The sequence below is a fragment of the Echeneis naucrates genome, chromosome 3 (genome assembly GCF_900963305.1).
Source record: "Echeneis naucrates chromosome 3, fEcheNa1.1, whole genome shotgun sequence".
Lineage (NCBI taxonomy): Eukaryota > Metazoa > Chordata > Actinopteri > Carangiformes > Echeneidae > Echeneis > Echeneis naucrates.
Window position 1 is genome coordinate 24,943,451 of NC_042513.1, and position 24,349 is coordinate 24,967,799.

General features: G+C 43.5%; 1 protein-coding gene across 2 annotated transcripts in view; it reads right to left on the bottom strand.

The window, feature by feature from the left end:
- The window catches only part of fto (FTO alpha-ketoglutarate dependent dioxygenase), a 111,839-nt gene that overhangs the window by 68,305 nt on the left and 19,185 nt on the right, over window positions 1–24,349 (bottom strand). For both annotated transcript variants that reach the window (XM_029498862.1, XM_029498863.1), the window contains exons 2-7: window positions 23,961–24,038; window positions 22,822–23,863; window positions 19,994–20,119; window positions 15,334–15,413; window positions 14,730–14,873; window positions 8,785–8,904 (exon numbers count right to left, since the gene is read on the bottom strand). In XM_029498862.1, the coding sequence (XP_029354722.1) occupies window positions 8,785–8,904; window positions 14,730–14,873; window positions 15,334–15,413; window positions 19,994–20,119; window positions 22,822–23,863; window positions 23,961–24,038 (1,590 nt within the window). The remainder of the gene's footprint in view (window positions 1–8,784; window positions 8,905–14,729; window positions 14,874–15,333; window positions 15,414–19,993; window positions 20,120–22,821; window positions 23,864–23,960; window positions 24,039–24,349) is intronic.

Below are 24,349 nucleotides of genomic sequence, written 5' to 3' on the forward strand. Positions count from 1 at the left end.
GTGCGTAGCTCTAGCTTTTTGCTTTTCTAAGCCCTATGTTTTTCTGCCCTGTTGTATTCGATTTCCAATGTTGGGATCACTGGTGGGAAAACTGCATGCAAAAAAGGTTGTTTAAAAAAAAAAAAGATGGGATTTTCCTTTTGAGCTCCACATGGGAAAATATCAGCTTTAGCAGAAAACACACACGTCAGGTTTGATCTGTGTTGGGTGAGCCTCATTTTACTGTACTTGTCTTGTTTTGAAAGGTGCACAGACCAAGAAAAGCAGGCAGGTAAGTGTAAATTCCCTGAATGCTCCCTGGACTTGTACTCTACAGCCTCAGCTGTTCATTTCTTTCGGGTTTACTGAACTTAAATCTTTACTGTTCTTTACAACCCCCCCCCCCCGACCCCCACATATCTTTTCTCCCTCTGCACCCCACCCACCTCCCCAAAGAAGTGATACAATTATCATCAGCAATCTTTTCCCATATATCTCCCCTTTCTTTGCGTCTCTTCAAGCGAATCAAACAATTTTACACTGTCTTCCCATTAGTATCTCCCCCTTCTCCCCACTCATTGTGTTTGAGGAAAGCTCTTTGTACGTCTAAAACCCCAACATGATGGCCGCTCCGCTGATTTTGAAGCATTAGAGAGCTTCTGGGGTATTAAGCCGGCTGCTATTTTTCTGCATTTGGTGCAACAGTTGAGCAAAAAGCTGATTATTGATCAGCTCTTCGCCACAAGACCTCCCGCCTTTGCCTTTCTCCGAGACATGTGAAGTCAAATTTGGTGTCATAGTGCGATTTGGCTATGTAGCTTTTGGGGCCTTTTGTGGGCTTTTGTCGGCTTTTTGTTGTGTTTTGATTGTCTGTTTTCTATTTAGCATATGCCGTTTTTACACTTTTGGCCACATCTGTGTGCAATATTTTCTGGGAATTGATGCCCTTTTTTCCTTTGTTAGAACCTTAGGTGGATGTGTTCTATTTTAGTCCCTAATTAGGTCTAGGGTGGGATTTTTTATTGTTCACTTTGAGGATCTATAGTTGGAGTTGGCTTTCATTTTCATTAATCAGTTTAATTTATTGTTTCACCATGTGTGGGCGATACGAAGCCCCTTGGAGACTTTGGCTGTGATCGGCGGCTGTACAAATAGATGTGAAATTAATTTCACCTGATATGTGAATAAACAATAATAAGGATATCAGCCAGGATGTGATGAAGATCTAGAGTCAGATTTAAATGATTTCATTAAAAAATGCGCAGACAGGGCTCAGAGCATGAGGGCTCTGTTTTTATTCACTTCGGTTTACACAGCTCAGTACAACTCAGCGTAAATATTACTATGTGTGAACATGAGCCATATTGAACCAATCGCTCCATATTCAATAAGAGTCATACTGCACTGAAACAACAGAAATTTTACTTTGCTGAAGTTACTTTCTTTGTTTTTTAGTGACAAATCAATGTATCTTCTTGTGTCTGTGGGGATTTCACTCCACCGTTTTGACATGATTACCTGCAAAAGTAAACAATTACACCCGGATCAAAGTGGTGGAATAATTATATGTCGAGTTCTGGTTAGTAGTAATGTCACCAGTCAGCTATAAGAGGGGCGGGCTTTGCTGTGAGATGCTGTGAAATCTCTCTTTCATCTTTTTATACTTTCTCCACCATCAAGGCGCTTCTCAACACAAACACACACTCCCTTGCATCTCTCTTTCTCCATTGGTATGACACGGGAAGAAGCCGGGCCCTGCAGCCAACCCCACCATCCGCACTGAATGCGATTAAGCTGAGCAGTGATTAATCTGGGCTGCCCCATAATTCCTCTTTACCACTTTAATGGATGTTATCTCCCCTCCTCTGAAGGCTTATCTTGCTGATCAGGGCCAGGGATGAAGAGCGAGCGAGGAAGAGGAGGGGGGTGGCGGCCGCGAGTACACGGAGAGAAATCAAACCAAATCCATACAGGGGTAAATAAATGAATGAGTAAGTAAATAAGTAAGTAAATAAATAAATGCAGGGATTGAAGGAGCCGCTAAGCGGATAAGGCAGATCAGTCTCTGTAAAGTGCTCATTTGTTTTCTAAGAAGACGAGACAAGCCGCCCGCAAAGCCTGCTGATACAGTAAAAATGCTGTCAACATCACAATTCACAGACAAACAAAATAAATTATCCAAACCGCTGTCAATAAAACTCCCCACAGCTTTACTGTGAAGATGAGGTGTGCTCCAATCACGGGTACAAAGACACACACACACACACACAAGAAAAAGATTTTTTCTTTGATTAGCTATTCCTCTTTCACAAATGTCAGTCAGTAAAACCATGACATAGTTGAATTAAAAGTTTCCACCTTGCCTCATCCAGTCGATAATGACTAACTTCCTCTGATACATTCCTGCTTCAGTCATCCGCAGCCTGAGAAAAGACTGCACTGGTCTGCATTTATTGGGGGAACTCAGCTGTTGTCCCCACCTAAGGTTGCAAGAAAATGAGCTACATCCTGTCATTAAGAAACAATTACGCACTTAGATGATTAAGCTTTTAAATCATTTTAAATGAGAAATCACTTCACAAGCAATTGTACTCAAGAGGAAGAAATGAGCTGGTACATTATGAACTATGACAACGCGAGCAGTATGATTGGCAGCTCAGCACGCATCACGCACGCCCGTGTGCATGCCTGTACGTGTCTAATAAAAGTGGCAATTTTATTCTACTTAGAATTTAAAAGTAACTAGATATTGCAGCATTGCAATCTAGCTTCAAAATAAATCCACGAAAAGGAGACCAAAGAAATCTCATTTTCAACAGCAGCGATGCTCTCCACTTCAAGCCGTTACGCCCCTGTGTTCGCAGAAGACACCAGAAAGTTTCTTTTAAACTTTCCCTTGTATTCGGAAGTGCGCGTGTTTACTAGTGTGTCTCTGCCAGTGTTTTTTTTTTTTTTTTTTTTTTTTTTTTTTTGGTCCTTTCTCGTCTTTGTTCACATATACATGCACGTGTGAGACGCCAGCCGAGGAGTGACAGGGTTAAACCTGTTCGGGGCTCTTTTTTTTCCCCCGCTCTGGCTTACAGCGATGTTGCAGCGAGATTCTGTCATAGACAAACCTCTGTGGGATTCCATTCACTACTAGAGTACATCTTTAGGTACAAAGCTGCGGGCTGCATTGGCTCCAGGTAACATAAACGCTCCCTTCAAGCCACCGCGTATCTGCCCATGAAAATTCTCTAAAGGGCTTTAAGCATTTACGCCGAACACTATCAGGCAGTGCTGAAAATTCAGCTTACCCTGTTGAATAGGGACTTCAAAGAGAATTGCAAATACCTTTGCACTGCTACATTTTCTCCCTTCTCTCTTTCTCCTTCTCTCCGTCTCTCTTCCTGCTTCTTTTCATTTTATATTTCCAAACACAAGCTGCCGTGTGGTGTAAAATGTATTATCGGCCATATATTTCCTCTTTAAATGAATAATAACAATAATCTTTGAGTAATTTCTTTTTTATACAGCTCCGTCTAAATAGGGCAAAGCAAGCAAGCTAATATAGAGCCGCAGGTAAACAAGGGCCATGCAATAATGAACGTCTGGATTAGGCCTCTAGTCTATGTCGTGTGATAAGGAAAAACAGCTGCTACTACCCAGGTAACAGCACGTATTGACTGTCAATGAAGGATAAACTACTGTGCAGCTGCACATTTACTTCCTTACAGTCACAGTATGGACACGCTGTGGACATGCACACCAAGATGCGCAGACACAAACAAACCTGCGGACACAGAAACACACTGTACACAAGCATGAGAACCGCAAAGAACTGGGATATAATAAATGTTTAAGCCTATTTGCACAGTATAGAGCCTGAAATGCAAAACAATGTGTTGCATAAACACAGTGTGATTTAATGTAAGAGATAATAAATGGCTTCATAATGAACAATAAAAATGGTCTTTAAACAGTTTACTGCTTAGTTCACACTTATAATTAATCTGGGTTCCATGTGTGCATATAAAGTGGGTATAAAGCTCTGCCTGACTGTGAGAGTAAAACGGCAAGCAACAGAGAAAAATGACTGGCGGTAAACATCTGCAGCATGGTTCAGCCACCGGCCCGGCTTTTCAAATACGCAGTCTCCTTCCCTCAGTCGGGCCGGCACGGCAGGCTCTCCAAATAATACATTACAAAAAATTGCTCCCTCAAATTATTTACGGTGAAACGCACAACAGAAACCATAACATTTATAATGTTTTACAAAGCCATCAAATAAGTGGAGAGGGGATTAATTGCCCCAGGCCGACCTTAAAATAATTATTTTGAGCGGTGCAACTCTAAACTCCAATGAAATTGATACACTTTGATAATTAGATTCTTGGCACTGACCCGCTGAAGTCAATAAAGGTTATTAAGGCCAATTGCTGTCTAAACGCATTACGGGCAGGGTAAACTGTCCGTCGGAGGCCCCTGCTATTCCAGCGCCAATATGATAATCCATTCTCCGTCCTGGGGGTTTCTTCCCCAGCGCCTGTGTCTCCACTCTGCCATACAAAACCAGATTGGATTCGCTTAACCTTTCCAGGACTTTGATCAAATGAGCTCACACAGCAATAACATTTACATTGACCCCCCAACCCTCCTACCCCCAACACACACACACACACACACACAACCCCACTCTCTGTCTCTATCGTTTTCTCCTGCCCGCCCCCCCCCCCCCCCCCCCCCCCCCCCAACATGCTGCCTCTGTCTGTCCCTACAGACTCTCCCTACAGCTCACTCCCTCCTCGGCCACCTCCTGAACACCCAACCCTCCAGACGCTGGACCAATAACCTAATCAGCTATTGATGGCGACCGGGCCAGACTGTGTACAATTGCAGCATGAACCCCCCCCCCCCCTCCTCAGCAGCCCAGATTGTTTCCTAAGACTGTTATGAAAGTGAGGAGGAGAAGATGAAATGGTCACTGAGCACATCCCACACACACACACAGGTATGCATACAAAACAAAAAGGCAGCCTCTGTTATAAATCAGTGGAGGATAATTTTGTCACACAATGAAGAAATAAAAGAGCTTCATATTTATATTTGTGTGACCAAACCAGTGGAAAACAGGGAGTGACAGGCTGGGTGAACTGAGTAGAGGAAGACATGGCCCCGATACCACTTCCTGTTTTGTACATCTTGAAGTATACAAATGTATTCAACTCAGTGGATCCCATTTATTATGAAAGTAGATTAATTTCCTTGATATGTGTTGAAAAGATTTCCATCTACAAGGCTCGTTTTCCTGTCAAATAACGTGGAAAGTGTGAGAAAGAGACAGAGATGTGGCGAGATAGCGGGAGAGAGAGAGAGAGAGAGGACGAGAACAAGAGAAAGAAAGAACACAGTGAGAGAGAGACAGAGAGAGACGGAGTGCACTGAAATCTCTTTGCATCTGCGGTGGCTTTTGAAGTTGCGAGATGAGCAGCCACAGAAGTCAGGAAAGTGACAAATTAGGGAAAAAGCTGTACTGTGCAAGCAGAGCTAAATCAATTAAAGTCATGCCGAGTGCATACATTAACATCAGTGGTGCGCACACACACACATAAAAACATAGGACAGGGGAAAAATAAATAAATAAAGAGGTAGATGTGCTCATGGGCTCGTCGCTGTCGCTTCTCCCCCACAGTGAAAAGAGGAAAGATAAAAAATAAAATATAAAAAATAAATAAACCACGGCGGTATTTAAAATATTCTGCATAAAGCCGAGACTCTGCGTCTATTGTCAGTCAGACGGAAGCTATTCATTGTTGCCTGTTTAAGGAAATGTCACTATTGTACGATAGCCACGATAGCAGAGTCCTGAGGGAGCGTGAGGCTGCGAGCCTGGGAGGTCTAAACGGACTTCAGCACCCTGGATCACAGGGGAATGAAACACCTTCAAGGTAATGTCATTTTTCCGCCCTCCAGAAACAACCTTTACCTTAAATACATTCTAAATAGCCCCCCCGCCGATTCCACTGGTACGTTCACACGTATACGTAGACTTGAAGTTTATTCAGATGCCCGTCTCTTTGTTTCTATCAGGGAGCCACGTGAATTCACGAGGTACCAAAAGAGGCGAGCAGGCGAGTGGACTTGTTTTGTTTCGATTCTTTATAGATTTATTTATTTATGTATTTTTTTATCAGAATGTCATTCAAATGGAAGGATAAGCATTTGCATGACAACGGGGCTGAGGAGCAGAGAGAGAGAGCCCCAGGGAGAGACAGTATCCATAAACAGGAGCCAGTCCCACCACATTGCAATATTCCTCATACAGACTAACAAACGCATACACAGCCCTGCACATCCCACAACACCGTGTGCTAAATATGACAATAAAGAGAGGAAGACTGGCTGTTTGTATTGCTATTTTAACAGGATAAAACAATAGGCTGCTTTATTGCTACAGCACCATGTATAAAACAACAGTGTCATTTTATAAGCTCTATTTAAAGAGATGTATATTTGTTATTCTTAAAAAAAATGGTGATATCAAATTTGACAAAAATAATCTTATATTAAAACATACTCTGCAGGCAAGAGCAGAAAAATGTAAAATAAATAAATGACATACAGCGTCTGCACACAGTAGGTCACTTGCATTTCACTGAATTACACCATGCTGTCAATTGCCAGATTCATAATGTAAAATATATGCAATAAAGGAATGTACAGGGGGAACCCACATAATTTAAATAACTCAAGAGTAATTTAGAGAAATGTGTTTTAATCTAACTGCAGGAAAGCCACAGCTATCAAATCCTCCAAAAGCAAAATCTATAAGTCACATCTATAAAGTGCTTTTCGTCAGCATATCCCAGGTCGATGCATAAATGTAAATATTGCTTGCTGGAGCAATAATGTTGTCTTTCATCACAATAGTGAATCACTACACTTACGCGCTCACCACTGTATTACTTCTGCAGACGTTCAATAAGCATTTCTGCAGAATACATACTTGCTTTTGTGCGATTTGACACAAATAAAATTAACGATCCGGTCAAGGAATCTTGATTTTGAAATAAATATTGTCATAAACACACAACAGCATAATTTGATATGTAAAATCTAAAATTATCAGGTATAATTTCATTAGGATAATTACATTATTAGATATATTTGCGTACTAATTGTTGTATTTATCTGATATTGATTTAACGTTTTTATTCCTTAAAAAAAAAAATGCTAAGCGTAACAGAAATCCACATGTGGACACACACACTCACACTCACACACACACACACACACACACACACACACACACACACACACACACAGTGGATATGGTTTACTTGTCCATTAGAGTGAGATGGAGACAGAGCAACAGAGATAGAGAGAGAGACCTCACATTTCACTGATGCCCTTTTCTAAATACAGGTCCAAATCACACACTTCATCGGTGCCCGGAGGTGGAGCTCTAGATGAGTTTAGACCCTGTCTACTAACTCCCCCACACCCACACACACCCACCCACCCACCCACCCACCTTCTGCCAGGCTGTTTGACTGTGAGTGAGAGAGGGAGAAGGAAAGGGGGAGAGAGAGAGAGAGACTAGGACTAGAGCCGGGCAGCGTCAGCAGCAGCAGTGCTGTTCTCCTCCAGCCCCTGTCTTTATCCCCGCCTGAGCATTAGATGTGATTACTGCTCAGCACTCGACACTGACAGAGACAGAGAGCTCCCAGAGACAGAGGGAGTGGGTGAGAGACATAAAGAGACAGAGCGGGAGAGAGAGAGGGAGAAGGAGCAGCGAGGAAAAAAACCAGAGCACAGCTCTTTCGTTTCCGTCGCTCCTGCTACAGTGATACAAGAGTGCCCCCTGCTGCTTCCAGCGTCTGGGTGTGAAATACACGCACACATGCACGCACACGGACACACACACGGTGAAATTTAGCTATAAGAGAAGGTCTGTGTAGAACCTGCAGGGAGAGAGAGAGAAGGCAACACATGTAACTGTGTGTGTTTGTGAGCTTAATAGTAATAATGTGTGTGTGTGTGTGTGTGTGTGTGGCACGTATGTACAGAACAGAGCTGAGTAAAGTGACTTAATTATGACTCTGACATTACTAAGTGATTCATTTCTAACTAATAACTGCGTGCCCACACTGCTGCACAATAAAACTACAAACACATGACCCATCTTTAATAACGCACCACGGTGAGAAGTCAAGACAATCCATCATGGAACTTTTAAACACACCCTCCCTTTTTGTGGTGTACTATTGGACAGCATATCAATTATTTCATTTGTATAAAAGGCACAAGCAAAGGCATGTTGAGCATTTAGAAATCTGAAAGCCCTTATTAAATAACAAAGTGAAAACGAGCCAGTAAAGTTGCTCAGATTTATAGGAAGTCGTAAAACGCCTGATCATTACTATTATTATTATTATTATGATTTACATTTTGATGGTTGATGTGGTTTACTTTCAGAGTATAACATTTAGTATGGTCTTCGGATTTTTAATTTCTTTTTTTTTTTTTTTTTTAAATCAGGGTAATTTTTTTTCTGTCTACAGAGTTTTTATCTATAGCTTTGGACTATAAAAAGGTAAATATTGGCTTCATGAATTTTCTAAAAAAGAAAATCATCAACCTGAAGCCGAAATGATCGTTTACAAAGTCATCCCCAGTAGAGAAATTAAATTTGAGCTAAAACTACATGCACCTATTTCACAAAACACTCCTCGTGTCACCACTAAGGGATGAGTAAGATAGAGTGTCCGGCACTGAGGTAAGGACATCCAGCTAAAGACAGCAGACATCGCTGAGCGGCCTCACCATGGTCTCCATCAGCCTCCAGTCCTTTTCCAGCTGCTCCATCGGTCTGGTCCACCAGCTGCAGAAGCGGGTGTAGCGCTGGCCCTGAAACCAGTACTGCCGCAGCCACTCGAACTCCACCTGCACACACACACACACACACACACACACGCTACTTTAGACAGACAATTTTTACAAAACCTCATTTTACATATATATGTTTGTGTATAAACAAACACACAAAAAAGTAAAACACAAGGTACTTAGCCTTCTCTAGAAATGAATTGACATGTTGCAAAATGTTGCAGTGAGTCTTGAGTCTTTTATTTCAACAAGTAAATATTTCATTTTTTTAAAGAGCCATACTTTACAGAGTATTACAAAGTAAACAGAGTATTGGCCTTTTTCAATTTGTAATAAAAATGATTCTGAAGTTTATAAATTCTATGAAAAGAAAATAAATGTTGCTGTCAGAAACATATTCATTGGTTTGAATTGATGCATATGTTATATGCCAGAAATCATTTTAAAGTGCATTAAATGTTTTTTATGAGGTCTCTGAGAGGATCGATAGAGCAAAGGCACATTTTTTAAATTACGTGCATGAAAAATAGTCCAACAACACACACTAGAAACACTCAGTTTGCCTGCAACCGCATTAACACCTTGACTAAACAGACAGATGGACAGCATTGGCACACATTGTGCATTCACAAACAAACATAAATAAGTCTATGCACACGCACGTAGACAGACACACACACCTTCCAGTCAGTACACCTGAAACTCCACCCTCTTCCTCTTCTCCTCCCTCCTATCCCTCGTCTCCGCTCCCTCGCTCCGTCTAAAGATGACAGTCTCGGCTGCCGAACTGCTCCCCTCTCCTCCGCTGGGAGTGTTTTTCTTTCCTGCTCTTTTGAAGTGCTGATTTAATCCTCACAAGGATGCTTCATGTAGCCAGGTGTAGCCTATCTATTTCTAAGTATGTCTTTCTGTGTGCGTTTGTGTGTTTGTACCTGCATGAGGATCAGTGGCGTTTGAGCCCTTGCGTGTCTACATACGTGTGTTAGTGGCTTTGTTAGCGCCTGTGCAAATGTGAGTGTGTGTGTCAAAGATTGCCCCAATTGCCGCCAACGTAAAATTCGAGATGCTGCAAAAGGTTCCTCCCCCAAAATGTCCTACAAAGCATCATCCACCCAAAACAATACAGGCTCTATTACATGTTGACGCAGACAACTGTACAACATAAAATGTAGTTGCATACAAAGGGGTTGCATATCAGATGGGACTGAGAGAGCTTTTGTTCTCTTTGTCGAAACTGTTTTTGTTTGGGGTTGTTTTTTTTCTTTAGTGTTCTTCTGAAAGAGCATTAGCTTATGTGTACAGCATCCACGCTTTAGAGCTGCGGGCTCACGAACAGCCGCTGTGAACTCGGAGAAAATTTGCTTTATTAGATATTAGATATTAAAAACTATCAGGAGAAAAAGGACAACGTAGATATTTTCCTGTGTCCGATCATTCTGCTCATGTAGCACAATTTTTTTTGATGCATCTCATCTAACCTTGTCTCCTACAAATTATGTTCATCTACAACAAATTTGTACTGGCTAACAAGTTCTGATCAATTTTAACACAGCATTACAAAAAAGGATCCCTCTCATTCAGTTCAATAAGGCCAGCCCATTGGTGCTGTTGGTTGCCAACTGAGGTGACAAGGTTCAAAAAGGTCACATTCATCTTGCAAGTCCAAAGTGGATTACTTAGTATAGAAAGGCTGCAGCATTTGTGTTACAGTTTACCTCACAACCAATGCAAGTGATCATTTTCCAGGGCAGCAGAATCCTGTTTCGCAGCATTATAAATCACATGCTGGTGATGAAGCAAAATGCTCATACAGTTAGAACGTCCGTTTCAAACTCAATATCCTTAAACATGCTACTTCAACAACTTTGGAAAACTAAGTCCACATAAGTAGTATTATAACATGACAGTCAAACATTTCTAGTGGTCACTGCTTTTTATTTTGTTGTAGGTCGCATCTAACATCCAGCCCCCCGAGGAGGTTAAAACAAAGGCTAAGAAATAATATTTGAACGAGCAACTTGAGTCAGCTCTGCTTTGTGCAGAAGCTGCACACAGAATCATCCTGCCATTTGCTTCCAAAAGGCATTGATCACAGCGGGGATGACATGCAAGGACTGAGGCATGTCAGGGAGAATACACAGCCAGTGGCACTGCTCAGCAGCCTCTCAGTAACTCCATACAACCCACCCTTCAAAGAAATGTCATCCTTTATGGTCCCCTCAACACCCTCCAAATCCACTCCCCTTCGATCACTACAGCTCAAACACACAACAAAGCCTCTGAACGCTGATATCGGACGTCCTTTCCTCTCTGTCTGTCCCTCCTTCCATCTCTCTGATTGTCTGCCTGTCCTTTAGTGTGAAGAAACCAACCTGTGTCTACACTTTGAGCTGACATGGCTGCCTGTCCCCCACTGCGTAGGCCAGGGGCAGCCACAAAGCCGGCCATCTAAAGCGACCGAGGAGTGCTGCCCAATGTGGCATTTGGAGTCCGGCAACCCAGCTGAGAGTTACCAAGAGGGGAACTCCGACTAAATGCCACCTATCCGGGCAGACAGATCGAAAGTGTGTGCAAAAGAGAGACCGGGTGTTAGGGCTAGTTTTTCTCTGAGCTGTCGTCAGGGGTGTGAGAGGGGAGCTCGCGGCTCCCCTGAGGCAGTCGCTGTCATCTCCCCAGGTGATGGACACAATAACTACACATTAGCCCCACGTTAGCTGACCGACCACCCACCCAGCCTGGCAACTCCGGAGTTAAATCCAACCAGCAACTACTTTTGTTTTTTTTTCTCTATCCATTTAATGAGACGTGATTTTTTCCACACCTTCTCCACGGTATTCCCTGAGCGGGTCCAATCAATTTCCAGGCCAGGGCCCTGAGGTTGGAGCTGATGAGAGTGGGATCGATCCCACTCCGCCGCCCTCTGTTTACCTTCCTCAGCCTCCTCGCACATCAGCCAGGAGAACTGGTCCACCCAGCTCTCTGCGAATGACCAGGCACACAATTTACTGTAATCACACAATTGCCAGAGTGGTCATACAAAGGTTGAGTGATACTGTAAATCCACACATTGCTGTATGCATTTATAGGCCACAGAGGTAGGTAAAAGTGGCCCTGTTTGTGCTGCAGCTGGAGAGAAACACTTTCACATCAATGTGACTAATAACATTAAAATGGAATCGCACCAGTTCATTAAATCTAAAAGCAAATATCTGGCTAAATTGTGATGCAGAACTCAGAGCAGGGGTAGATCTTTATTTGTTTAGCACTTTCAAAACAAACTTACAGAGTGCAAAGATATTAAGAAACCCAATAAACCTGCAGGATGAACAATAAAAATGCCTCAAATGGATTAAAAACCCTGTTAAATGCTAATAAAACCGGCAAATACAAGAGGAATAACAAGCGCAGACTACTACTGGGGTGATCTATAAGCTCACCATAATATAGAAACTGTAAGCCCCCCCCCAGCTGAGGTGCCCCAAAACCAGGAACAGGCCCGGGGACACACTCGGGCCTGGGAGTAGACTCAGGAAGGTCACACACTCCTCCACACAGTTTACTTTCTGCCAGAACATGTGCAGAAACCTTGTACCACCCTTCAATATTTACTGTTGGGGGACTAGCATCATTAGAGGGTGTCCCTCAGGGCACTCTGTCATACACCCACCTGGGAAGTGACACAGTGGCTTTAAATGAGACAAGACGTTTGTGTCTGGGATTAGCATTTCAAAGCCGAACATGCACACGGGGGCGGTGTGGTGATGCTATGTTAGACTACCCCCCCCCCATCTCTTGTCCTCCTAAGACAGGAGGTAAGATTAAAAAAAGACAGTGGAAAGGGCCGTGCTTAACAAACAGGTGGGAACTTCAGTTTTCCTCATTTCTGTATGTGTCTCCCATCAGCCGCTACTACAACTCGACATCCCACGCCATCCCCAAACACTCTTACTCAGATGGCAGATGCTCTGCTTCATCATCGTCAGACACGCCCACGGCCACTGCCAAGTGTCAAGCCCCCCCCCCACAATTCACAGCATCCCCAACACGGCAGCCGCTGCTACCTTGCTATTTAGCGCTTTTTAAGTTAAGGCCCATAAGGCACTGCCCAGGTCAGGCCGCCGGCACATCTCAGGCTTGTTCGCTCCTCAGTCGTCCATGTCAAACACGGTCCACACAATATGCGCCCGCCAAGTGCCAAAGTGTGCCGCCATCATAAATAACTCCACTAACAATGCATCATTTAAGTGGGTGTTCTACTCTCGTGGGCAACTCTAAACAAATGGCCACATCGATCATTGCTAGTGCCACGTGGGGTAGGCCCGAGCCCACGAGAGCACCCCCCGCCCCTCCTTCACTTAAATGCTCACACGTACATCTGCTATTTTATAAATAGCATTGCGTTCTCCCCAAATAAACCTGCTTTGCCCTCCTGGTGGGAATCTACGTTTGGTAATCCTGTGGCGTTATGCGGCACACTAGCAGGAGCTGCTGGTTTAACTGGCGCGGCGCTCCTCCCAACACACACACACACACACACACACACACACACACACACATCCCTATTGTTTGGCAGTGCTGAATAATTAATATTGTCTACAACCTTTAAACAACCTTACGTCAGGCTCATCTGTCATGGCGTCCTGCTGCGGGGCCCGGGTGCTAGCGTCGGCTCGGATGTGTGCTTGGAGCCCAGGGGTGTGAAAGGGGGGAGAGGTGAAGTGCTATATTAACTGTTGGCCTGCGGCAAAACCAACGGAGGAGGTTGGTGGCTGCACAGACGGCCCCTCACGTCCCTCTGATTTTGACCTCACTTCATCCCTCAATACTCCAAGCCAGCATCACTCATTGTTTTGTGTGAAAAGGGGTTAAGGAGGGGAGCGGGCCGTGACTCCATCTTTAGATAACATATGGAGAGGCTATTGCCTTACAATCCATCACAGGCCAGGACAAATGAGAACAACCTGGATTTCATATTGGAGGCATTTCCCTGAGTGGAAACAACAAGGTAAGTAGAAGGTGGAAAGCTGGCAAGCTCCCATTCTGTTGTTTACAGAGCTTTAACCTGTTATCAGAGGGCCGCCAGCACAGTCAGGAGCTCCCATGATGCAAAGGAAATGGATAAAACATATCAGGAACGTCCATATGGCATATGGTACAGCAAGCGCATTTTCAGTAACCAATTGCTGCATTGTTTGAAAGGTCGATGGTTGTATTTCAATTTATCTACTCAGGATAATGACAATGTAATATCAAATTCATTTTTACCACCAAAGTTTTCTGGATCAACCGATTGTTATTCCCTCTCAAGTGTATGCACCGGTGAGTAAATCCAAAGCACAAATGAAAGTTTGCTCCAAAAAACTGAGTTCCTAAACTAGATATTTATCCACGTTGTCCGTCAGAATGCGAGAAGTTTCAGCAGCTCTGATTTCTTTATACTCTGCATTAATTTCTGTGATCCCGTCCTGATGAAATCCTTCCTGGACTAACAGATGGTTAAGGATTAAGGCATCAGGACAGTTGAGATAGTGTCAGAAAGGTTCACAATCACCGAAACAATATACACAAACTTTCAAAGATTGGGATGTTACTTTACAAGCCGTTTTTTTGGCCCGTAATTTCTTGCCTACTGCAGAAAACCTTTGTCATCTGCAAGCATCAGATATTTCCAGACAGTTGCACATAAAAAGGGGCAGTGTCAGTGTAAATCGGTACGACGGGAGGTTTCCTGTTCTGGGTCTGATTAAAAAAAAAAAAATCAACACCTATACAGATTTAGCAGTGCCAGTAGAAACAAATATTAACAGTTGCACACACTCACAAAAGACAACCACAAACAAAAATATGTGCAAAGGCAAAAACGCACACTGCCGTGTCCCCACCTCATTGTGAATCTCCTCACAGTGCTGTAGCGTTGTCGGCAGCAGGGTCAGCAAGCTGTGGGAGCCCGTCTCTGGGTCAGTGTGCAGGTTGGACAGGGCTTCTTGGCAGCGTGACTGGATGTAGGTCAGGGTCCCACTGGAACACTGGTAGGAAGGGCACAGTGTTAAACAAATAACTGCCATGCAGGGGTTTACCTAAAGCCTTGAACCGGCGAAGCATGTGAAAAAAAAATATATATATAAATAAATAAAAATGACAGCTAAACTTAATTGATTCATCGTGACCTCGACGATGCGGCTTTTTGTAATAAAAAAGGAAACAATTATATCAGTGCTTGTTTCCGAGGAACTTATATTATAAGTTATGCACTTAAAAATTTCCTTTCCAATCATAAGATATCGCTTCCCATTTTGCTGAAAAACAGTCACTGGTGTTCACCCAACACAGTGCTAAAGGTTTTCATTTTCACCGGTCGGCTCCTAAAACAGCGTGCACTAACAGCAGCCTTCACTGAAACCGGAGGGGACAGTTGTGCTTTGACAGCATCTTCACAGCAGATCTGAAACTCTGTGTTTTCCCCTTTTAGGCCCGTTTGCTTCTCACCTCGGCCACTCTGTGTGTGGAGCTGAAGCGTGCAGTGTCTCCGGCGAGGACGCAGTGCTGATGGGTACTGTTCAGGTCATCTGGCAAATACAGAGGAAGGGGGGGGGGGAATCTATCAGAGACGAAGGCCAACACCTCCAGCAGCAATCAACAGAGCAGCGAAGAGAAGTAAAGGAGAGAAGGGTCGAGAAAACTGTGCTCATCAGGCAGAAATAAAACGATAGCAATCCACAGCGGAACAAAAAGAGAGCAGCTAGGAGAAAAGAATATGGGTGAAGTTTTGATATTTTGATGTGGCCTGAATTAATTGCGATAAAGAATAAAATAAACCATCAAAAAAAAAAAAAAAAAGAACTCATTACAGCGAAAAAAAAAAAAAAAACAGATGAAAAGCAGAGCAGGAAGGAACATGACAACTAAATCATCTTGTTCTCTCAGACAGATTGCGCTTGGTCCAGCACCGAATGAAATAGAATGAGCAGCATTGTACTATAATTTTAATTACCAAACAAAACCAGATCGCGCTCAATCTGTCAAGATGGAAGAGCCATACCAACAAACATTTGTCCAATATCACAGGAGCTTTACAAAGACGCCTTACTGCTGTTTCCTGTGTATCCCTCCATGTGTTTCTTTGTGTGTATAGATGTTTCGCAGCTCTGCCATTATTTGCCTCATACCAATAATTAATTTAGCCGTGACAGAGCTGTCATTCACAGCACATGTGCATATTTACACCCGCCTTGAGCAAGAGTACACCAGCTAATGCCTGTGATTTGAAAGTCAAACAGCCAAATGCTTTGGGAGAAAGATATTATTGTTTGGTGGGAGAAAAAAAAGATGGTGACAAACAAAACAACTTGCCGGTGTTTTCTTCACCCTGATGAGATTGTGAAGGATTAGGTCTCTGGGCAGAATTACTCTGCGTCTTTAAAACTGTTTATATCCAATAACAAATTATCTCCATCAATCTGTTCTTTTCTTGGCGCGTCTGATGCGTCAGTGGGATCAGGAGGGAGTAGAGGCAAACTCGATAACTGTAATAAATATTTATCTTTCTTTCAACCCCTGCGCCTGCTGCCACTTGTCCTCCTTTTCCAGGAAGCAGGCTTTTAAATATATTGGGTCAACTCTTTTCTCCAGTCCCCCTGTGCATTGGGAGCTGGAAATCTGATTATTGAACAGGCCTGGTGTCAAGACTTGCATTGTTCTTTTTTAACCACTGAAATTCCATTTGGGTGGAAATGATGGTGATTCAATTTGCCTCCAGCAGCTCAGACATTAGCAGTTCAAAAGGGCCAGCCGGCGACAAATGGTGCTGAAAAGACATTACAGTGTCTGTGGTCATACACCACTGTCGCTTTCTTTTAATACCACAAAACTACTTATCATATGGTGTGTGTCACTAAAACACTGGTACTATATATTTTAACACTCTGGTTTAGCTCTGTGTGTGTGTGTGTGTGTGAGAGAGAGTGTGAGTCTGTTTAAAATGGAAGGGGAGGCACATCCTCCCTTCAGTGGGCTAGAGGCCACATTCTTTGCATGTGCGAGGGTGTTTATTTTTGAGCATGGTCGTTGTGCAAATTTATAGGTGCGTGCACATGTTCGTGCACCGTGCCAAGGCTTTAATGCAGGTAGGCCGACAAAGCGACAGACGGCCAAGGTCTGTGCGAGCCGCTATCGTTGTGCAGCAGTTGGCCTCTCAAGGGCGTACTCACCAAGTGGAGCATAAATCCCCACTGATCCGCGACAGTCAGGTCCCATTAGAATGGTCTGCACAACAGCCCATCACTCTATTATCATGGTTGGCCTGAAACTGACTGTTCTATTGTAAATCTTATCCAGCTAAAGGAGGTCGGCTTCAAGCCCTTTCAAGCTGAATATTGGGTACAGACATCACCGCACTCAGATGAAAACATAGCGGCTTCAAAGAGTCAACTTCAGGAATTCATTAAAACCTTCCTATTCCTGACTTGCAAAAAAAAAAGAAAAAGAGATGGATTGAAAAACACTACCTAGCGGCCTGTGTGAAAGCTACTGCCACTGTAACATAATAGACAGATAATCTAATGTTCAGTTAGGAAAAGCTGCTTCAGGAGGAGGCTTCCCTTTAACTTTATTCACCCGAATAAAGACAAATATTCTCAATAAAGTGGAAACTTTTTTGTTTTTTTTGAGAAAAATTGATAGAAAATCAAAAACTGAAGTCGCTTATTTACAAGAGCATTTGGTAAAGACCTGTCAGCAGCAATTATAGTTTCTAGTCTCTACAAGTTCACTTGGATTTGGGCACTTAATCCCGTTCTTTCTGGCACATCCCGCCAGGGAACGTGACATCGGATGGGAAACGTCTGCGAACAGCCGTCTTCAGGTCTCTAAACAGATGTTCTATGGGGTTTGAATCTGGGGGTTGTCTGTGCCGCTCGAGGACAGTCAGACATTTTAGCCTTCAGTTCTATCGAGGAGGTTTATAGAAGGTTCATTTCACAGTTGTTGGTTTTGTTCTGTTTTTTTTTTTTTGTCCTGATATTTGAGACTACATCCAGTCAATTCAGTTGACCACAAGTGGACTTGAGTTCTGAACACATCTCAGAGACAAAAAAAGCCATGAGGAGCTGCCTGACTTCAATTTGGAGTGACTGCAAATTCTCTAGATAATTATTTGCAAATCTGACATTTCAGTTTTTTGGTTTTTAATACATTTGCGAGCATTTCTGAATAATTTTGAGGGATCTGAGTACTTTCTGAAGGCGCTACAGATGTGTTAAATCCATCACCAAATTATTCTGTGTTTTCTTTGTCTTACTGTTATTATGCAAGAAAGAACAACAATCACATTAGTGTCCAACTAAGCTCCAAGTAACTCAAGCAATTACATTGAGATTATCTCGTGATTATCAACAATAATCTTTCCACTGCAAACATTTGTAATAACTACTGAGAACCAACCTCAAAGAAGCCCACTGCTTCCAGATAAACACATAGTTAAAAATAGATTTCACAATTATGTTACATGTTTGCAATTCAGATGTTTTCCAAATGTTAAAATAACAGTAATTTGAAACCTGCTGTGTTTGAGTTAATGACTCCAGAATCCAGGCATTTATAAGACAGCAAATTCATGCAGCATTTGATGTTATTTACCTTTGTGGGAACCAGGTACTGTACTTGTCCAGCATCTGGACAGTCCTCGTGTGTGTGCATGTCCATACAGAAAAGAAAAGCAGAGTGAAACAGCTCTCTTCTTTTTTTGTGTTCTGCCTCTGTACAATAAATGACCTGCGCAGTAAATTTCCAGAAACCCTAAAACATAGATAAGAATAAAGGGCTGAAGTGTTTGGTGAAATACTGAGGTACATGTAGAATTTCCACATTACTAATCCGTCCCTCTTCTTGAGGAACAGTGTGGTTTATTGTAAAATATATTACCATAGATAAAAACAGGCTCTGCTGCCATAAAACAAACTTAAACTCAACAAAAAAAGAAAAAAGAAAATATAGCAACACAGAAAAGACCTAATATGGAGCAAAAATGGATTTGATATTAGATCAGTTACATTGTCCTGACTGTAAACTCCTAACGTAGTTTAAAAAAAAAAAAAAAAAAAAACTTTAGCGAGCCGAAAGCTGTTGTAAATCTTAGCAGTTTATTAGCGACATTTACACAGAGAGTGCAGGTAGGGGGTTGAGTCGCATCATAAAAACACTGACAGCATATGTGACTCGACACCAGATGGATATACGAATTTGCTGTTGAAGGGATAAGAACGGTCATCTTTTAATCACATGAAAACCTCTCTAATCACAAGGTCAAAGACATATGCAATGTATTATCACATATGTCGACGGATGACAGATTACAGAGAAAGATAAGAACCCAAGTAAATAGAGAAATTTCTTTTGGGGCGTTGATTTCAATGTAAACATCCAAAACAGTTAATAGTGACAAGGACTGCGTCACCGGAGAATTAGACTGAAGTTAACTGAACAATGAAAGTAGATCAGTTCACTCTGGGTCTTTCTTCATATGCTTATGCAAGCAGAGTTCCCTGAAAAAATAATAAATCCCCATCCATCCAAGCAGAGGCCCTAACTTCTCTCACTGCTGAACACAGATTCTGCTGTGATGTGGATAAATGTCCTCACACTCAGAAAATATGAGAAATCCTGGAAGGGCCCGTGAGGCCGAAAGGAGGAGGACGGAGGTGTCTGCTGCAGCCAAAAGCATTAAGCTATGATTTACACCCCTGTGGCTCGCTGTCTGTCCTCTCCATTGAGACGTAGTCAGCACTGGGTCAGAGGACTTCAAAAAATAACATTTGGTTTTCCTAACCTCTCTAATGCACACAATTTCATGGAACCTTAAAGCTCCGGGTTCGGGCCAAGTTACCTCGCTGGCTCACACACACACGACTGAGCTACACTTCTCCTGCTGAGAGGGTAGAAGAAGAGAGTAGAGCAAAGGAGTGAGAGTGAAGCGTGTGTCCTGCCGGCAACGGTCATTTGGGACAAAGTTCAAGAAATGCTGAAACAAAGCGTAATAAAAGTGCTCAATCCTCCACCGTCAGACATGGTGGGGAATGTGGCTAAGTTGCGTGACCAAAATGCTTACATCCACGTGTGTGTGTGTGTGTGTGCGTGTCTTCTGATTTAGTACCTCTCATGTAATAGCAATCTCCAGACTCCAGCGGCAGCATCAGGCCAGGTGTGTGGATGTCCCAGGCTACCTTCAGCCCAATCCTCCAGCAGGTCTTCTCACCGCTGCCCCCCTCGCCGCTCTCACCTGTCAGCCACACACAACGCAGCTCACTGTAACATTTGCATTTTACATTTACACTGGTAATGTCATCCAGTGAACTGACTTTAACGTAACACAGTTAAAGTCAGATTTATGGAAACAGTTTTGGGGTTGTTTTTTTTTTTTTTTTTTTTTTAATCATTTTATAAATCAAATCATTCATCTTCTACCGCTTATCCATTTCCTGGTCACAGAGGGTGCTGGAACCAATCCCAGTTTACTCTGGGCGAGGGCGGGGTCTCCAATCCATCACAGGGTCAACACACAGAGAGAGACAGAGACCAACAACCACTCACACTCACACTCAGACCTACGAGTCACCAGTTCACCTAAACATGTCGTCTTTGGACGGTGGGAGGAAACCCATGCAAACACAGGGAGAACATGCTCTGCACAGAAAGGCTCCAGGCCCAGGAACCAAACCCATCACCTTCTTGTTGTAGAGCTACATCGCCAAACACGATGCCGCCATGCTGCCCAAATCAAATCATTTAATATAGTAAAAAATTTTATTGATTCATTTTTGGACTTTTTTCACATCTGCAACTGAAAACAAAACAAATGTAAAATACAGTGATGGTGCCATGTGGCCATTTATCAACAAAGATATTGTGAAAAAAGGTAAAAATAAACAAAATAAAGGATTGTGATGATCAATTCCACACCACCCAAACAAAGGATATAAGATGTCTCCCTTCAGAAAGTGAGAATCACTTAAAAGCCGTTGCTTTGATCATGCTGGCTGTTAGCACAGGATCTTTATGCTATCATTATGCTGTGCAAGAGGAAATAGATGGATAAAAGCCCTTGATGTTGTTTAGCATGTGTGAAAGTCTGTTATTAGACATCAGGTATCGTATGATATTCCTGTTTCTGAAGCCATTCACTGTAACCACCTCCCCTGTTCTTCTCTCTCTCCATCCACTCTTACATGGCATATGAAGAAAACAAGATTTGGCCCGGCTGGCCAACACCCTTCAGCAAAATCAATACTAAAGTCTTTCCAGGCCTCTCTGCCCCACAGCTGCCTTTTCCTTTGCTCAGCACGGATAAATAGTAACTTAATTTCCAACCATTTTGCTCTTAGAGCCAGCTAATGACAGCACTCCCCACGGCCTAAGGAATGGTTGAAGATCATCCTCCTTGCTGGAAAACACTCAGATTCCTTTGGATCAGCGCAGTTGGGAAAAAACGTGGCTCAGAACACTTTGCAGGCTAAAGCAAAAAAAAAAAAAAAAACAAGGTGAGATTGCTCAAAGAGGGGTTAAAAAAAAGGCCCCTTAAAGGAAGCAGGTGCCATGCAAAACATCTAGACTCTGTAAATCTAAAATATTGTGTGTGCCGTGCGTCTTTCTTCTCTACAAGTGAAACATTCCTCAAAGTAACAATTTCATTAGCTAGTCGTGGGAGCCCTCAGAACCGGCAACTGGAATATATCTGGATGGCGCTGCGCCATCAGACTTTTCTCTCTAAAGTCTGTGAGAGCTGTGAGAGCTGTGGGGTCACTCAGAACTAGAAAAGGCACAGCTGCTGAGCACGGCAAAGTGTTGTGCCGCGGCGTTTGAAGCCCGTGTTCACAGGGTCAGAGTTGAAATGGCTTAAAACAAATCATCGAAGCAGACCTCCACAGCAGGTGTTTCTGGTTAAGGAGCCCCCCAAATGAAGAAAGCCCAGATGTAAAATGTGTTGAGGATGTCGGAGCAGTCGATGCTACACCTGTGTGACGCTGTAAAATTACAGTTTCAAGACGCAGACGCACACTATGCAGCCCTGTGCGGTATGTTTTCTGAACCACAGCGGCACCTTCACCTCCTCCCGTAACAGGAAATCGGGTATTGATCTTTCTTCACAGCTGTCTGTGGTCCGGTGAGCGGCATGAGACATTTATTTTAAAAATCCACTAGATCGGTTTGAAAGTAAAGAGCAAGGAGCTTCTTTACTCAGCAGCAGACTGATGATTATTATAAAGAGAAAAAATTGGTTGTGCTAACTTTACATTGACCTTGTTTCATCTAAAACCTTTCTCTTCCGTAGCTGTTTTGCATATGCTCTAGAAAGCAAAGTTTCTCTCTCTGCGAGATTCTCTATCAACTCAATCAGCAAATGCGATCAGCTCTTGAAAGAGAGCGCATTCCATAATTAGACAACACATTATCCGTACAGTACAGTTAGGAACACTTTTCAAAGCGGGGCTCATTATTCCATATCAGATAATTGCACATCGATCATTTCTTGGGGAAATGATTTAGATGAGATGCAGTCTGTGTGATAAGGCCTGTTCGTTAGACTGCGCCATTGAGTGTGTGTTAAAGGCTCAGATCCAAATGTCTGTGATCTCCCGACGCGCAGTCGGCGATAAGGCTGTCAGCAGCGAGCCGGCGATGACATTTGATAATGCCCTGACACTATCACAGAGATGGATCTGATGGTTGCCTCACCAGAGGCCATGTCTACAGCTGCTACAGCACTGCTGTAGGGCCATAATACGCAAGGTTAGCTGCATCTGATCCACCACAAAGCAGCCGAGATAAGTTGATGGGGTATTGAAGTGAAGGAGTAAAAGTGGATCTTAATTTTAGAAACAACATACGGTGAGCTAGCATGATGTTAAAATTGTTGGAAGCATCACGAATAAGTTAAATTCACGGTTCAATCACAGTTATGGAAAGAGCAAAATGTCACCTTACCTTTATCATCATAACAGCTATAGCTGTAAACAGCCACCGGCGAATGAGTGATCAGGTTCTCGTCGTGGTGCCACCCTACCGCCATTTTCCCCATGCCGTAGTACGGCTCCTCTTTTAGCTGGCTCATAGCTGCTGGGTCCATGTAGTTGAGTAAGGTGACGTTGAACTTGACCGGCCCGGTGCATACCTGCGGCGGGCTGGGCTGGGAACAGCCTTGCCCACTCGCCTGTTCCTTCTTCTCATCGATGTAGTAATCGGACAGGGTGTGCTTCAGCTGGGCCACGGGTTTCCCATGGGCCCCAAGTCCCACGGGTTCAGTCGACGTGTCGCCGCCGCCGGCTTTCGGCGACCAGCCTGGGAATTTTCCTTCACTTTGTTCTGGCCCTGCTGCAGCACTGGTGTCCCCTGGTTTGACCTGGGAGGACTCCCCCTCCTCACTGCTGTGTTTGGACTCAGTCTCCCACTCTCCTTCTTGTTTTGAACCGGAGCAGCCTTCTTCACTGTGTTTTGACTCAATGTCCCACTCTTCGCTGTGTTTGGACTCCGTGTCCCCCTCCTCGCTTTGTCTGGACTCCGAGTCCCCTCCTTCGCTGTTCTTGGAGTCTTCGCTGTGTTTGGACTCCGTGTCTCCCTCCTTACCCTGTTTGGCCTCCGCCACTTCCGCCTTTGCGCACTGTGTCAGCCTGTCTCCTTCCTTCAGCTGAGACACGTCGGAGCAGAAGAAAGTGTTAAGCTCCCACAATGCCTTGCAAGCAGCTCTCAGGTCAGCGTCGCAACAGTTTTGCCCTTTAACCTCAGTGTCCTCACTGTGCCAGGGGATGGCAAAGAGCCGTGTGTCCAGATAACGATAGGTGTGCCCCGGCTCGCCCAGCAGAGCCCGCGACACAGCAGTAAAAACATCTCGGTCTCGGATGCGAACCAGATCCCTCAGGAGACATCCCTTGCTTCTCAGGGTGAGCAGGGCTGCCTGCACCTGACCGTGGAGCTCGGCGGGCAGCGAGCAGGATCTCCTCAGAACTAGGCCGGAGTAACTGGAGTCCCACTGGAAAACAAAAGTCATTATTTTTTTTTTTTTATCATAACGAAATTGCGACAAATGCTCAAAGAGTGTTAGTTGTGTGGAACTGTGGCTGGCTCACCAGTTGCTGAAAGCCCTGGTCTGATGGTCCCAGAAATGGGATCTTCTGGTCTCCCAACTCCTGCAATAACTTCCGCCTCTGTGGAACAAGACACAGTAAAATAGGCTCATAAGCAGCGGCAGCTTTACTCATGTCTGCTCTACTGTATCTCAGCAAATTGTGCGACATCTCTGCTGCTCTTTCCGTTGCGCCATAATGTCTGAAATCTCATTCATTTGTAGATTATACTAAATATGTATATCTTATATTTGTATATACTTTAGACTTTGAATTTGTTTAGTTTGAACTTTACTCTAAAGTGCTGTTTGTGATGAGATATTTCACCATCTGGATTGTTACTCAACATTGTCGTCATTTTACCTACAGTTTCTGTATTTATTTAGATTGAA